A 15,987-nucleotide genomic window follows, 5' to 3' on the forward strand; every position below is an offset into this window, starting at 1 on the left:
AGTTTTTAGAGAAGCTTAGCTGGAGTGCATTTCATTACTCTGATGTTTAAGAATGATGAAGGGAGGGGCGCCTGGGTGTCTCAGTGGTTAAAGCCTCTGCCTTCAGCTCAGGTCATGATTCCAGGGTCCTGGGATCGAGCCCCACATCGGGCTCTTTGCTCAGCGGGAAGCCAGCTTCCTCCACTCTCTCTCTTCCTGCCTCTCTGCGTACTTGAGATCTCTGTCAGATGAATAAATAAAATCTTTAAAAAAAAATGATGAAGGAAATGTGGGTAGAAATGCAAGGAAGGATGGATATTTCAAATATCCTTCTGTAATGAGGTACAGCGGTCCCCTCTATCGATGGAGACATGTTCCCAGATGTCTAAAACCACAGGTAGTACCAAACCTTATATATGCTATACTTTGTCTTCTACACCCATACCTGTGATAAAGTTCAATTTATAAATTAGGCACAGTAAGAGATTAACAACAATAACTAGTAATAAAACAGATCAAGTATAACCATATACTGTAATAAAAGTTAATGTGGTCTCTCTCACAAAATATCTCATTGTACTATACTTACCCTTTTTCTGATGATGATGTGAGATGATAAAATGCCTACATGATGACATGAAGTGAGGTGAATGACGATGATGCAGGCATTGGGACATAGTGTTAGGCTACCATTGACCTTCTGATGTTATGTCAGAAGGAGGTGCATCTGCTTCTGGACCTCACTTGTCAGCAGAAAGCAAAAGTGCTGTTAAGGAGGGACCCACTGCAGAAGTTGAGAGGGAAAGTGATCTTACAGTGATGCCATGAATTCATCTTATAGACCGTCCAGGTCCACCTCAAATGGTGAAGATTGAGGATGTCTGGGGAGAGAATGTTGCTCTATCATGGACACCACCAAAGGATGATGGAAATGCAGCCATCACAGGGTACACAATCCAGAAGGCTGACAAGAAGAGTATGGTAAGGTCTGGCTTTCTCTGGTTCAGCAGCAACAGAATCACATTTTATCAGAGGTGAAGGTGGGGCATGAGGTCCTCTATGGTGAGGAATGTGTGGGGGGCATGGGTAAACAATGTGGCCTCATGGAAAGGATAAAGCCTTAGGAGTCACAGAGAGTTGGATTTGAATCCCAGTATTGCCACTTAAGAGCACATGTACATGGACAGTCACTTAACTTCTTTGATCTCCATTTTCCTCATCTATAAAATAGCGACATGAATACTTAACTTTGCTTGGTTATTGTGGGGCTAAAACAATATAAAGCAGCTGGCACAATGCTCAATGGAACTTAATTCATTTGTTCACCAAATATTTACTCACTCTGGATTCTAACTCAAATTTAATCGGTGCAACACTTTCTCCTTATAAGATAAATGTTGCGCAACATGGACAGAAAGACATCAGTTAGAAAAGAGGGATTCTAAAGGGAACAGTGTGTGTAAAGGTCCTGAAGAGGGGAGGAGCTTAGTGTGTTTCAGAAGTCAGAGTATGAGTTAGTATTAGCTATATTTTATCGCTGAGGAAGCTGAGGCTCAGAAAGGATAAATGACTTGCTCGAGATCACCAGATTTTTAAAAATGTTAAAGTCTAGGTGTTCCTGCATCAGAATCCATCCACTACACCCTACTACTGCCCTACTTGTAAGTGAATGAATGAATAAATGACTGTTAGACACACAATGGCATAGAGCCATTTTTCATTCTTACAGGAAGAGTAAAATATCATACTCAATGATGTTGATAGGAAGTCATTCGGCAACTACACCAGTAGATCTCAGTAAGAACTTCAGTTATGAAGTCACATCAGATTGTAATTTTATGACCTAAGTTATGAAAGGGAGAAGGTTTTGTTTGGCCCTTGTTTGGACCTTGCCTCTTGTTTGGACCTTGGCCCAGATACTGGCAGTGAATCCAGGGGTACCGTGGTTCTTATAGAGGGTCCTTCAAGCACTGCCCTCTCCCCGACCCCCAACATACTTGCTCAGTGTTTGTCTTCTTAGATATTCAGTCAACTCCAGATGAACCAGGACTTTCCCAATGCTTCATGTACCTGAGTTGTACCCGGCAACAGGGGCTGATCCCTAACCCCTGCACTCCTGTGTGTCTGTTGCATTTCAGCAGGGACAGACCTAGAGGCCAAACAATGCTCCCTCTGCCCAGTGTAAGTCCCAGGAGATCACCACACCATTGCCTCACTGTGGCTACAGGTGCTATTCTTCACTTAAATTCCTATTGTCACTCATCACTTCATAAACACTGTTTTCATTGGGTGTGCCAACACATTAATTTACTCATTTATTTACTATGTGTTGAGCACTGTTCTAGCTGCTGGATTGGGAAAAAAAAGAAAAGATCACTCATAATCTAGGCAAGAAGAAAGACATCACAGTATCACATGATAGAATAATACACCAAATGTTGGAATAAATGTTGGAATAAAGTGCTTTGGGAATAAAGGAAGGCATAACTAAATTTGTCTGGTGTCTTAAAAATATCCAAAAATACAGAAATAATGATGGCCCCTAAAAATTCTGAGAAAAATCCTTCTCCTTTATGAACTTTCTGTCATAAAATATATTTTCTCAATTAGTGATACTAAACATACATGCGGCAAGGTGGTTCTTTACTGGTTGCAAGATAAACTTTGAGATCACTATGTTTCTCAGGATGATGAGAAAATAATTGAAAAGAAAATTACTTGTTTGGGTTCTCATTCATTTGTTCAAGTATCCAATAAACAATTATTTTTTGCACAGTACCCATTATGTGCCAGGTATTCTAATAGGCCCTGGAGATACAGGAGTGAGAAGAAAAGTCTGTCTTTACCTTGATGGTGTGTTCATTTCAGTGAAGGAGGTAGAGACTAAACAAGTAAAATAGTAAATATATAATGTAATTTAAAGTAGCAGTTTCTATTAAAAAAAGAAAAAAGCCTCGCCAGGTTAAGGTGATAGCCTAGAGTGGTTGGAGGGGAAACAATTAAGAAGGAGGTAATATCTGAGCAAAGACCTGGAAGGCAAATTTATTGGGTGATATTAATTTTTCTCTAGTGATTTAATGTCATCTCTTCCTCAGAATAGGTAAGTTTAAATTAAAATTCTTTAATTAGGGGCACCTGGGTGGCTTAGTTGGCTAAGAGACTACCTTCGGCTCAGGTCGTGGTCCTGGAGTCCTGGCACGGAGTCCTGCATCAGGCTCCCTGCATAGCAGGGAGTCTGCTTCTCCCTCTGCCCTTCCCCCTCTCATGCTCCCTCTCTCTCAAATTAAAAAAAAAAAAAAGAAACTTACAATATTATATAATTAGACTTCATTATGCAAGAGATAGGTGACAGACACTATATACTTACGAAGGAAATATAAAGGTAGGAGTTGACATCTATGATTATGCATCTAATATGCAAATGAAGATTAAATTATACATAGTCAAGTATAAGTCTGTTGTAAAGTATAAACAAATTAAATGTATGTCATTATTACTCTCAATATAAAACTCAGTGCTATTTTTCTTTTAGTTAATGAAACATCCCTGTTATTTATTCTGATCAACAGTAGGAATAGTTGTGTATTTTTAGATGATTTTTCTCAAACAAACTTTTTTCCCCCATAGGAATGGTTCACTGTCATTGAGCATTATCACCGAACCAATGCCACCATTACGGAACTGGTCATAGGAAATGAATATTATTTCCGGGTCTTTGCTGAAAATATGTGTGGCCTCAGTGAGGATGCAACAATGACTAAAGAGAGCGCTGTGATTGCCAAGGATGGTGAGTTAGCAGTAGACTGGTTTAAAGGGGGTTCTCATTTCAGTTTGTGGGAGTGAGAAGCATTTTCCTTTTTTTTTTTTTTTTTTTTTTTTTTTAAAGAGAGTCTTCACTGCATAGGCATGGTTGATTAAATCACTGGTCTTTGTGATTAAACACAAGCTCCAGCCCCTTTCCTGCCCCTGGGATTCTGGGGATGGGGCTGAGCGTTTGAACCCATTAATCACAGGGCTGGGTTTCTCTGGCAACTAATCCCCATCCTTGGGTCCAAAGGTCACCTCATTAATGTAAAAAAGACCCCTTTACAACTCCCCTCACTTAGGAAATTCTAAGGATTTTAGGAGCTCTGTGCCAGAAATGTGGCCAGAAGACCAAATATCTACTTCTTATTATAAATCACCATATCACAACTAGACATCTGGAAACCTCAGTTTTCCATGACTAGATGGAAAGGCCTGGAAGAAGAGATGTGACGAATGGGAATTCTGAAACTGATAAACACACATTTTTAAATTGCAGTAAAAATATTCAAGCAAAATGTTCATTTTATCAGTAAAATATTTAAATTTTTAATATTGCATTTTTTTTTAAAAATGCAAGCTTAATTCATTCCAGTTTCTGGGCTGTGGGCCTAGAAATGGCTCAAGTTATAGACATCGGAATTTATTTCAAATTAGCCACTCTCCTTAAAACCCTTGCTCATTGCGTTCACATTAAAGCACACTGTTGATCAAAATACTGACACCAAATTCTTCTCAATATTTCTTTCAGTCTCAGAGGACCACACTGGCTTTCTGTCCCAGGTGGGATTGACTATCTCTTTGTACCCTTCAGAATGAATGTAGTATGATATTCACCCACGTTTTTACATGTTTTTTTTTTTTTTTAAGCTCAGGGGAATTTTAATCATGAGTAAAGTATGCCAAGAATAATATATTCTCAGGCCAATTTGTATATTCCTCATTGTTTCTAAGGTAAAATCTACAAAAATCCAGTGTATGAAGATTTCGATTTCACAGAGGCACCCATGTTTACTCAGCCTTTGGTTAACACCTATGCTGTGGCTGGTTACAATGCTACCCTGAACTGCAGTGTGAGAGGAAATCCTAAGGTACCTTATGTTTGGGGTGTTTTTTTTGTTTTGTTTTGTTTTGGGTTTTTTTTGCACATTAGTGAAATTTAAGAATTAGTCTCAAATTCCCTTTTTTTATATTAGACACAGTATTATTGTGGGTAATAATATAAACTGACTTTCCAAGTGTTACTGTGTCTTTCTCTGGGATAGGAAGAAGGTACAGCATTATGGTGTTGGTGGCTAATTAAATCCACCATTTAAATATAGTAATAAAATCTGTTTATATTTCTTTACTAACTAAAGGATACCTACTAAGAAAAAACAAAAACACTAATTCTTTTTTTTTTTTTTTAAGATTTTATTTATTATTTATTTGACAGAGAGAGAAATCACAAGTAGGCAGAGAGTCAGGCAGAGAGAGAGAGAGAAGCAGGCTCCCGCTGAGCAAAGAGCCCGATGCGGGGCTCGATCCCAGGACACTGAGATCATGACCTGAGCCGAAGGCAGCGGCTTAATCCACTGAGCCACCCAGGCGCCCCCAAAAACACTAATTCTTAAAAGAGCTGAAAGTTAAGGAAATGAACGTAGTATCATTTTACCTGAAAAATTAGGTGGTAATGTAAATTCATCAAATTCTCTGAAACAGATTAAAGCAAATAATGATGATATTATAATGCAAGACAGAATTTAAAATGTGCTGGGATAAGGATACAGAGTACCCAGAAAGAAGAAATCACATCTGATTGAAGAGATTTAGAAAGGTTTTAAGGTTTCTTATTGGTATTTGAAAAAAAAATGAAATATTGAATGCTGCTCATAGAGATATCTATTCCTAGGTGGCACTGTGGGAAAAGTGCCCTAGAATTTGTAAAAATTGCAAAGTGGCATTTTTCCTGCATTATACCATGAGCAGGAACAGAGAAGTCAAGGAAGAAGGTAGACTGAGGATGAGAGGAAGATCCTGAATTCATGCTTAGTTGGAAGTAACATGGATATATCCAAATGGGAACGACCAGGAGGGAGAGGGGCGGTTCACCAGAGCTTAGGAGAAAGGCCAGGACTGTGACTCTTGATTTGGAAGCCTCCCACCTCTTGGAGCTGAAGCTCTAGAAAGGATACCACTGAGGAAAGACAGTAGTGAGTGAAATGGCAAAGTCCAAGGCATAATCCTCAGTGAACCATCCCATTTGAAAGGAGGAAGGTGATAGTATGAAGGAGACAGAGAAGGAAGTCTCTAGGGTCTGAACAGGGCAAAAGCGTAAAAAAGGTGGAAGAGAGAACATGAAGAGTACATATTTACCAAAGGAAGGAGAAGACAATATGGGAAGGGAGAAGGAGGGTCAAGGGTATCAAATATAATTCAGAGGCCCAGGAGAATAGAGTCGTCTTCCTGGGTGACTGACTGGTCCTTACTGATCTTGCATTATCTGAAGTGGACCCATTCTACTGGATGATCAGTAGAGGTGTTTGAGGAGAGATAAAATGGTGGGGAGGCATAAGCAGCACATAAAGAATTAGAAAAGAATGTCAGGAAAAGGAAGTGAAGAAAATCAGATGGTTAGGATACCCTATGGGGATTCTCTGAAAAGTGCCCAGCAGTATACATTCTTCAGGACGAGCTGACTTCAGGGACCTGTGGCTCAAATTGAAATGCTTCTGAAGAAGCATTTGGGAAGAGAGCCCCAGAGCGGTCCTCTGAACAAGTCTGGCTTGCTTCTTCAGAACTTCTCATACATCTTCTTGCCAAGCAATAAGAAGAATTTCATTTGAGAGAAACAATGCTCAAGCAGATGTGGATTCTTCTTAGATGTACTTTCTTTCTAAGCTATTCTTTAAAATCTGGTCCCCTGTTTTAATGGTCTCTTATTACAGTAGGTACTGATATGTTCTGACCTATTTACTTACTTCAATCTTCAGCCCAAAATAACCTGGATGAAAAACAAAGTTGCTATTGTGGATGACCCAAGGTACAGGATGTTCAGCAACCAAGGGGTCTGTACTCTGGAGATTCGCAAGCCCAGCCCCTATGATGGAGGCACTTACTGCTGCAAAGCAGTCAATGACCTTGGGACTGTGGAGATCGAATGCAAATTGGAGGTGAAAGGTATGCGTTTGAAGATCTCATGTATAGACTAAAATGAAAGAAAATGATTTGATTATTGCCCTTACTGCAAAATCCAAATTGTTTGCTAAAATGTCTAGGGGTGGCAGGGGACGAGGAAAGAGAATTCTGGGAGAGAAGACATTATTCCATACTGCACTCACTCTGATTTATTTGAGTAGACTTATTTTCATCTCTTGTAGTTCTTATTAACTAAAGGAATATTAATTTCAGTGGAATGGTAGTATGTGTATGGTAGAGTGGGAGTGAATAAAGTTAAGATATGACTTTGGTGATATAACCTATATTAGAAAAAAAGTCTAGTGTAAAAACCCATCTAATGAAACTACAATTAAAGGCTTTGTACTATTTTTAATTAGTTTACTATTTTGTGAAACCTTTAATATATATATGGGTAAGTTTGCTAATTTAGTGTTTACTATTGCACATATAGAATATAGCATAACCATATTATAATCAGTTGCCTTTAAAAATCACATTAGAGAATTTCCATTTATAGGTATGCATTACATTTATACTAGTTTTTAGAAGTTTTGCAACTAATGTAAACCAAGAAAACATGTAAGGATTAATTGGTAGAAAAGTCTCAGAACAACCTGTCATCTTAATGAGTTTTTGTAGTAATTGAGTTTAATTTTTATACTGAAGTTTTTTCTTGACAATCAAAACCTATTTTGGGATACCATGAGAACTCCTACAGATGTCAGAGTCCCTGTTATGAGATAATGGGTGACATGATCCAAATGTCTTTTTTCTTTTTCTTGTTATATTTTCTTGTTTATATTTTATTGTTTTATGATAACCAAAATCTTTATTTTTTATACCTCTCTGTAATGAAATTATGATCCAAAAATCAGAAAGATAACTTTGTAAATATCTATTTAGAAAAAATAGTAAATACTTAAGATAATAATGTAAGAAAGAGGTTTTAGTCCTTAGTCTAGTATAAGTATAAAAAGTTATTTGTTGAAAAAAAATTTTTATAACAAAAAACTGTTTTCTTTCTGCTATGATTTCTGTCCATCCTCAAGTAATACAGTATGGTAGATTCATGACTGAACAAGAGGAAATTTTTTTATTTTTTCTCTCAAATATAAAACAATAATATTCTTAGAAAATGTCAAATGTGACTATTGAGATAGTGTTTACAAGTTTAAATATTATTTTAGCTGTTTACTAGCTCTAAATGCAGTTAACAGTTGCAGATATATCTGGTTTCTCAACTCCTAGCCTTATTATTTTCAAGGTATTGTTGGTACTTACGTCTCAATATTCAATAAAGAACAACAACAAAAAAAGCCCAGTACCAGGTCTGCATGCTTTGAAAATAAACACATGTTGCTATTGATATAAAATGATTATTTCACAAATGGTTTACCATTTGGAGTCCTCCGTAGTAACAAATAATATTGTACATATGGATGATATATCCTTTATAATAATTGTATAGTAAGTTGTATAGGGATTGCATTTAATAATACAAGTAATGTACCTTGTATGAAAGTTCATGATAAAGTATCAACTGTGCTGTGTTGGTCAACACTTTTGGTCCTACGAGTAAAGCCAAGATTGTTGATCATCAGATTGTTATCTGATAATAGGTGATTTGAATCAAGTTAATCTGAGAAAAAAAAAGGTAAGAATATCAACTGAGAATAAATAAATACTGGTACAAATATTCTAATTCTACAGTGATATATCAAGGAGTAAATACCCCTGGACAACCAGTCTTCCTGGAGGGGCAGCAACAGGTTTTAAAAGTTCTTATCCCACTGGATATTTCTACTTTCTGTTCCATTCCTCTTACATGAAATCGCACTTTGCATGTAAAGCTTGACTTTCTCATTTGCTTTTCATTGTATTTCTTAGCAGCTCATGGCATACGGTGTTTATGCCATGAACAGGAAGGCCAAATTATTCAAGGATATTGATTAATGTAGGCACTGTGTTTTGTCAGGAAACTAAGTACCATACCACACATCTCCATAAATAAAGCCAGAAAGCTACATTTGAAAATGACCTCATGGTAGACATCAGATGATTAAAACTTGGGACTCAGTGTTAGTTCTTTAATATTTTCATTTTTTGAATGTAGAGAAATACGACCTTCCTTTAAGATAGTTTCCTTGGATTCAGTAAGTTCAGAAGACTAACGTTTTTAAATTGTTAAGTGGTAGAAAAGAGTTCTGGACATTTTTTTTGGAGAGAGGACACAAGAAATTTGGAAATCTTTGGATCCAATATTTAGAAACTTTCGTAGTTAAGATTTCTGATGAAAAACTTACCAGTAGCTTACCAGTACCAACTTACCCATCTATCTTTTGGGCACTTTGGATATTTTCATAGGATTAGAATTATTTTATATATTTATGAACTTGAAAGAAAATTCCAGGCCCTATTACTAAGTGTATTAAGCAGTAAATGAGTCCTATCCTGTATGTATAATACACTCCCATTTGGAAGAACGAGTTAAGTTTTTTGGGCCTGGGTAAGCAAACTGATGTAAACTCTAATGATGTAAATAATTAGATGCCCGAGTTTACAATTCCTAGAGAAAATGTCAGCTTACAAAAGATGACAGAATTAGGGCTCTTTCTTTAAGGTTTGGTAGATTAAACATAGAGTCACTTTCTAGTCTAAGTTTGTTTAAGCCTTGTGTTTATTTAGATCATATATAACCAGTTCAGAATATTACAGATACGCTAGTCTAATATACCTACTTGATAATTTTGCCTTGTAGAATTTCAACATATATATATGTGCACTAATGCTTTGTCTATTGTCTCTGTTTTTCTTTTGTTGAAAAACACAATATATATATATGTTGTAGGTTTTTTTTTTTTTTAAGCTAATGGTTTGGAAGCTCTTAGCATAAATATTCAGTGTACAATCAGATTGGCTTTGTCACCTGTTCAGGCAAAGTGGTTGTGCATATTAATAAGTGTTTTACATATTAATGATCCTTTTGAAGTGACTGGATCCCTGCCCTTCATTCCACGCGCTTCTATTTCCCTCCATCTTTCACATGACTAAGGATTAATGAAATCACCTCATCATAATTGTGACTATAATTTCATCCAACAAGCACTCAACTTTGTTTTTAGAACTTTATTAATGCTTACAACTCTCTCTCTCTCTTTCTCTCTCTTTCCCTTAGTCGTAGCACAGTAAGGATTTTTGAATGTATATTACCATCTAAGGTAAGCTTTCATATGGTTTTGGCATATGAAGCTTATGACTATCATAAGCCATACAAAGCCTGTAGAGTATGGCATGATTTTCATTATGTAATCCAATGAAAATAGACTTTTTAAAATCTCTAACTTTGTAGTTTTAATTTGTATTTAAGTATCTTGAAATTAACAGCTAGTACTTATTCATCACAACAATCTCCTGTTGACATGGAGCAAGTTGCCTAATGAAGTAGAGCATGAATTAAAGCATTTAATGTAGATGAAAATGATACCCAAGCATTCTGAACGCTTTGCATCAAGGAATGGACATGTACATAAGTGGCATCATTTCTATAAATATGTGATTTGAATTTTTTTTTTTAAAAAGGAGAATGACTTTCCCAAATTTGCATTAAATAAGTTTTAAGAATGTTCAAATGGCATGCTGTTTTTGCCTGGACGTGAATTTATTAGTAAGTAGTAAAGCACTTCCTTAAAGGACCAAAAATTTTTATGGTTTCATGGGTTCTCTTGTGAGGGATAATTTTTTTTTTAATGTAATTGAGAAACCTGGAAGGTAAGTTTGAAATATTAGTAGGTGTTTCACCTTCAGAAGGTATTGGATGGATTTTACTCTTTTTAACAAAATCTTCCCAGTTTTTGCACGTTTGACAGGATATAAATAGCCAAAGTTAGAGGAGTGGTCCCTTTTTTCTTCTCCAATGTGCTTGACTAGGAATTCTTTGTACTTAACTAAAAAAAAATATTAACAAGGGCAGCTGGATGGCTCAGTCAGTTAGGTATCTGACTCTTGATTTCTGCTCAGGTCATGATCTCAGGGTCATGAGATACATCCCCACATCCAACTCCGCGCTCAGCACAGAGTCTGCTTGAGATTCTCTCCTTCTCCCTCTGCCCCCTTCCCCTGCCCATGCTCTAAAATAAATAAAATCTTTAAAAAAGAAAAAAAAAGAACATTAACAACAAACAGGAAACAGATCTTTCCACTGATTCATAACGTGGCTTGCATTTATCTGCCATTCAGTCAGAAGGCTTAAATCATCTGTAGAAGAATCCTAAAACCTCTCCAAGAGTAATAGATACTTTCCAACCAGTCAGGAATTCCAACTAAGATTGAATAATAGCAGGGAACAAAAAACTGCTGTGGGTCTGCTGGGAACTTGCTTTCCCTTCTAGTTGCCAAGTGCTTTAAATTTTAAATGTACTAAACCCAGAAGACTTCCAAGTAGAGGCTGAATGAATCTTTGTAACTAACTGGAACATAATTAGTCACATTTCTAGGCAGCTAGTCGGGAAGTAGTAGTTAAGTAATCTTTCATGTAGATGGTTTTGACTTTGCCTTTTCCTCTCTGTCCTCTCTAGGTGGCCTTTCCTTCTGCAGGCTCCTCTTGCAAGGTGTGCCTCCTAACATAATTGATTCATATTTGCGAGACTTGCAATCAAGCAATCCCGAGGAATACTAAGGGCATGGGCCCTGCCTCCCTACACGCCACTGCTTTGAAATCTGGTTGCAATGAGAAAGCATTTTCTGTTTTTCTACCAGGCACTCAAGTGTGGTCGTTTTCTTTCCTCCTGATATTGAAGAAAAAAATGTTTGCACGGATTGCTTAATTAAAAATTGCATACAAAATTTCATTTGAAGTCAGATTTTTGGTCATTATTGCCTGTGCTTGGTCACTGTACTTTACCAAAAAAAGCAAGCTATACAATTAGCAAAAGCAGTCATTTTAGTTTAAAATTGTAGGCTGTAAATGCTTTATTTTTTACAGAATAAAAACACATTGTATGGGGTGTGTGGGTGGCTCAGTTGGTTAAGCGACTGCCTTCAACTCAGGTCATGATCCTGGAGTCCTGGGATGGAGCCCCATGTTGGGCTCCCTGCTCAGTGGGGAGTCTCCTTCTCCCTCTGACCCTCTCTGCTTTCATGCTCCCTCTCTCTTATTCTCTCTCTCTCTCTCTGGCTCTTGCTCTCACTCTCAAATAAATAAATAATATTTTTTAAAAAGCTCACAGACATATATCGTACAATACAGCACAGATTCTGAAAACCCACTCTTTTCTTGATCGAGGAGATTTTTCTAAGCAAAACAAGGCTGTTTATTTCACACAATCCTGCTTAACACCAGTGGATCTGTACCCTCTTTCCCATTTGAATTCACTGCAAGACTTCATAAAGTCTTTCAGGTGAGTTTTCTCAATGGAAGGGAAAATATATTCAATAAATGGTACAATAAATTTGAAGTGTTTATGATGAGGTGACAGAGTGCTCATTTATGTGTCTGGGATTATGTGCTCAGACAGAACTCAGGACAAAAGAGTGGAAGCTGGGGTGCTACCCAACTTGGGCCTGACCTTCATTGGTTTCTGGTGGGGCCTCCTGGCTGAGTGCATCAGGGCTCCTGCCAAACAGCTAGTTATGGTGACAGAGAGCTACTGCAGACTACAGAGAAATTACAGATTTAGAGTTTGCTAATGGCATCCTTTCCAACTGATGGAGACCGTCAAAATATGGAAGTTGAGAAACAGCTATAGGAGCTCATCATCTTCTTGGTGCCTTCCTGTCACTCTTTCTGACTTCCTAGAGAAAGTTTCTGTTCAGGGAATGGAATGCAGTGTGAGTAGGTCACTTCACGGCTATTGTTTATTCCCTCACCTCCCCCCATTTCTTCCTTTTGGTCTTTTGTGCTAGGAGTTAAATACATTGTGACCTGCAGATGGGCCCATAGCATTCTGGGACAGCATTTTAAGATATCTGCTCTGCTTCCTTTCCAGATTAGGCCTGGGAAGTTGTGGTGGTCATGCTCCTGGGTTGATGAGGGTTTCATCAAGGAAAGGAATGGATGATCTAGGTAGTTGTAATACCTTAGGAACCAGCAAGGGAAAACTCGTGTTCTTGTCCAAACTCTGGCCTCTTCTGTTCTGGTGGGTTGGTGATCTTGGCTTACTGGTTGTTAAGAGTATTACTATCATCCCATATGCTCAATAATTGTGAAACAGTAATGTGTGCGACCGCAATGTAAATATCCATTTTAATCAGAAAATTATTGCACATTATTTTATGTAAAAGAAGGCTGGTGTATCTATAAAGTCAAGAAGATCATATCTCTGTGTGCACACCCAATAAATGACTGGCAAAATCAATCAGTATGGCGGCTGGGTCAGAACCCCAGAACCCCAGCAACTGAGTTGGTTGCTTAATTCAAACCCTCAGGGACTGATTTTGCCAAGTAAGGGTCAAGTTTGTTAGGCTTTATGTAAACATTGCCTAAAAGTGACTGTAAAGTATCCCTACAAAACCCTGGTTCTCCAGTCATGACTTATGCTCTCAAAAATATTTTGTACTAGACAATGTTATTTTTCTACATATGCTCTCTTCTCTTATTAAGGGTGCTCTTGTACCACAAAGTTCCAAAAAGGAGGAAAAAGTCTATTTTGAAACTACAAAAAGCAAATAATGTCAGAAACTGTCATTGCTATTAACTTTCCTACAACTTTGTCCTGATTTTGTTTGAATTACACTTTTTTTAAGAAAAATTATATGTCAAATTATATTCTTTCTGGAAACTAAACATTTACAAAATATTTTAAAGGATCATGCTTATTTACTTTAAAAGAAAGCTTAATGAATGCTTCACCTAAATTAATACAGAAATTTTTAAAAAAAACACTCATTCCAAGAAACATTGGAATGAGGTAATATGTCCTTAGGCACTCATTTTTAATAATTCTGAAACATTCTATTCAGCTCAACAAATGAGTTACTGAATATCTGATGTGTGGATAGCATTGTGGTGGATTTGGCTAGAACCCAACTATGAATAAGCATCTTCGTATCTTCAAGGAGTTTATAAAGCAGAAGACTAGTAAACAAAGGGAAACATAAAAAGGGCAGACAGCAGGTATAAGAGAGCACCGTAAGGATTTAGAAGTTGGATAATGTGGCTTGTGTTTTGTTACTATCCATGTATGTATCACACTAGGATGAAGCACGAGACATGCCATGTGACTTTATTTTTCTAAATCAAATTAAAATATGAGCTCTCCACTAGCCAGGGAGATTGAGAAGTTCTCTCTGTCCTGTTTGGAGACCCTACCTCGGGTCCTAGGTCAGTTCTGTGCCTAGAAAATGGAGAGAAGGAAAGTCTCCCCATTTCAGTCCACACTGATGACTACAGAAATGTCTGTCTCTGTATAGCCCACTACAGTCCACTCAAAGACAAGTGACTGTAACTACCTGGACAAGTGTGGACCTGGGGTCTTTCAACCTCCAAAGTCATAGCTTGGCTATTTACCTGCTAACTTCTAAGGGTGTTCTTTGTGGGAATACTGGATAGTTCTGCCATTTAGTACTAGCATTGGAGCTGGGCAAGAGGGACCCTTTTACTTTCAAGTGCCTCAGTCTGGCCTTCCTCTACCTGTATCTCCCTTCACAGTGCAGGAGAGCCATGAAGCCAAGGGGATGTGCCTACTTGGAACCCCTCCCACACCTCCATCTTATAGACTGAACCCAAGCTCACTTTTATGGCCTTTCTGGTCATTTTCCCTGAGTTCAAACCACTAAGCAAGAAAGCTATCACCAATATATGCACACTGATGTCCAAGAGTTGGTTTAGAGAAACCCGTTTGCCAGGAGGTTGGGGTGTGAGAGATGTGACCAGAGCTTATGCTTGAGGTTGGGACATCTGTACATGTGTGCCTGGGAACCCTCATGGTGTGACACAGGAAGGAGCTAGGATGTAAAAAGCAGGGAGCCCAGAGACTGGCAGTGGGTCACAATATTTTGGCAAGTATCGCTGAAGAATCTGATAACTCTACAATTCAAATCTGGCCTTCTAAGTCATTATGGATTCAGCTCAGGAAGACTGGAAGATACTACTAGTTTATTAACCATCTGTTAGCTTGATTTATAGCTTATATAAATATTTATGTATATGAGCTATTAAAGTTAGGGTCAGTCTGCCTCAACCATCTTTGATTCCTTCTCTGTATCCCATCTAACATCTCTCCCACTGCACCCCAAACTCTCCTCTCTCCTCACTCACCAAACTCCATGTCTGACCCTCCTTCACCTTCCTCACTCAAGTTCCCTAGAAAAGAATTCTAGAAATACAAGTTTGGCCTCTTTTTCCTGGGAATAGGAATAGGATCAGGAATAATAATGCCAGTCTTCTTACCAACTCTTTTATGATATTAACTGATTGTAGATTGAACTCTACATTTGTTTTATTTCCTATTTTAGCCAGGCCATCCTTATACCAAAGATTCAGGTGGTTGCTACATGTAGATATTTATAAAATCCATTATAATTAGACTTTGATAACTTTGAATGGATGAGAGAAACCACCTAATGGAACAACCAGTTCTCCTGATTCTGAGGTCTGTCATCACCCTCTTAATGTCACCTGATGATCTTTCTCTGTCCCCAAATGCACTGGCCTGAGCAATCTATGGCCTAGCTGGATATTTTTCTTCTATCTGGAGTAGATTACTTACTAGGAACAAAATACCAGAGAGGCAGCAAGACTGTTAGACACTCCCAGAGGGGTCATTCAGTGTGGCTTGGGGCACTGGATGACTCAAGTCAGAAAAGGAAAAAACATTGCATTTAAGTACACATCCACCATAACTTCTTTCACTCCCAAGCAATAGCTTTGGAAAGCATCTTTTAGTTCTTTGTGGAGAGACACTTACACAGCTATCCACAGGCAAGAAGTTCCCTCCTTTATTGCTGTACTCTCCCCTTCATCCTAAGTCACAGAACCCAAGAAAACATCTTAAAGACATTATATACCAATTTTAAAATCTTGACTTAAAGTTTTTTAGTTAATTAAAT

At 37.7% G+C, this 15,987-nt stretch overlaps 1 protein-coding gene across 5 annotated transcripts in view; it reads left to right on the forward strand.

The window, feature by feature from the left end:
• The window catches only part of MYBPC1 (myosin binding protein C1), an 88,405-nt gene extending 76,616 nt beyond the window's left edge, over positions 1–11,789 (forward strand). For 2 of the 5 annotated variants that reach the window (XM_059186658.1, XM_059186661.1), the window contains 5 exons: positions 821–960; positions 3,607–3,766; positions 4,738–4,874; positions 6,756–6,942; positions 11,517–11,789. In XM_059186658.1, coding sequence (XP_059042641.1) covers positions 821–960; positions 3,607–3,766; positions 4,738–4,874; positions 6,756–6,942; positions 11,517–11,617 — 725 coding nt within the window. In that variant the 3' untranslated portion in view covers positions 11,618–11,789. Of the gene's footprint in view, positions 1–820; positions 961–3,606; positions 3,767–4,737; positions 4,875–6,755; positions 6,943–8,652; positions 8,721–10,117; positions 10,161–11,516 lie in introns of all 5 variants that reach the window. The other 3 variants (XM_059186659.1, XM_059186660.1, XM_059186662.1) reach the window with 3 other exon arrangements.
• Positions 11,790–15,987: the final 4,198 nt, after the last annotated feature.

This window comes from Mustela lutreola, chromosome 8 (genome assembly GCF_030435805.1).
Source record: "Mustela lutreola isolate mMusLut2 chromosome 8, mMusLut2.pri, whole genome shotgun sequence".
Classification (NCBI taxonomy): Eukaryota; Metazoa; Chordata; class Mammalia; order Carnivora; family Mustelidae; genus Mustela; species Mustela lutreola.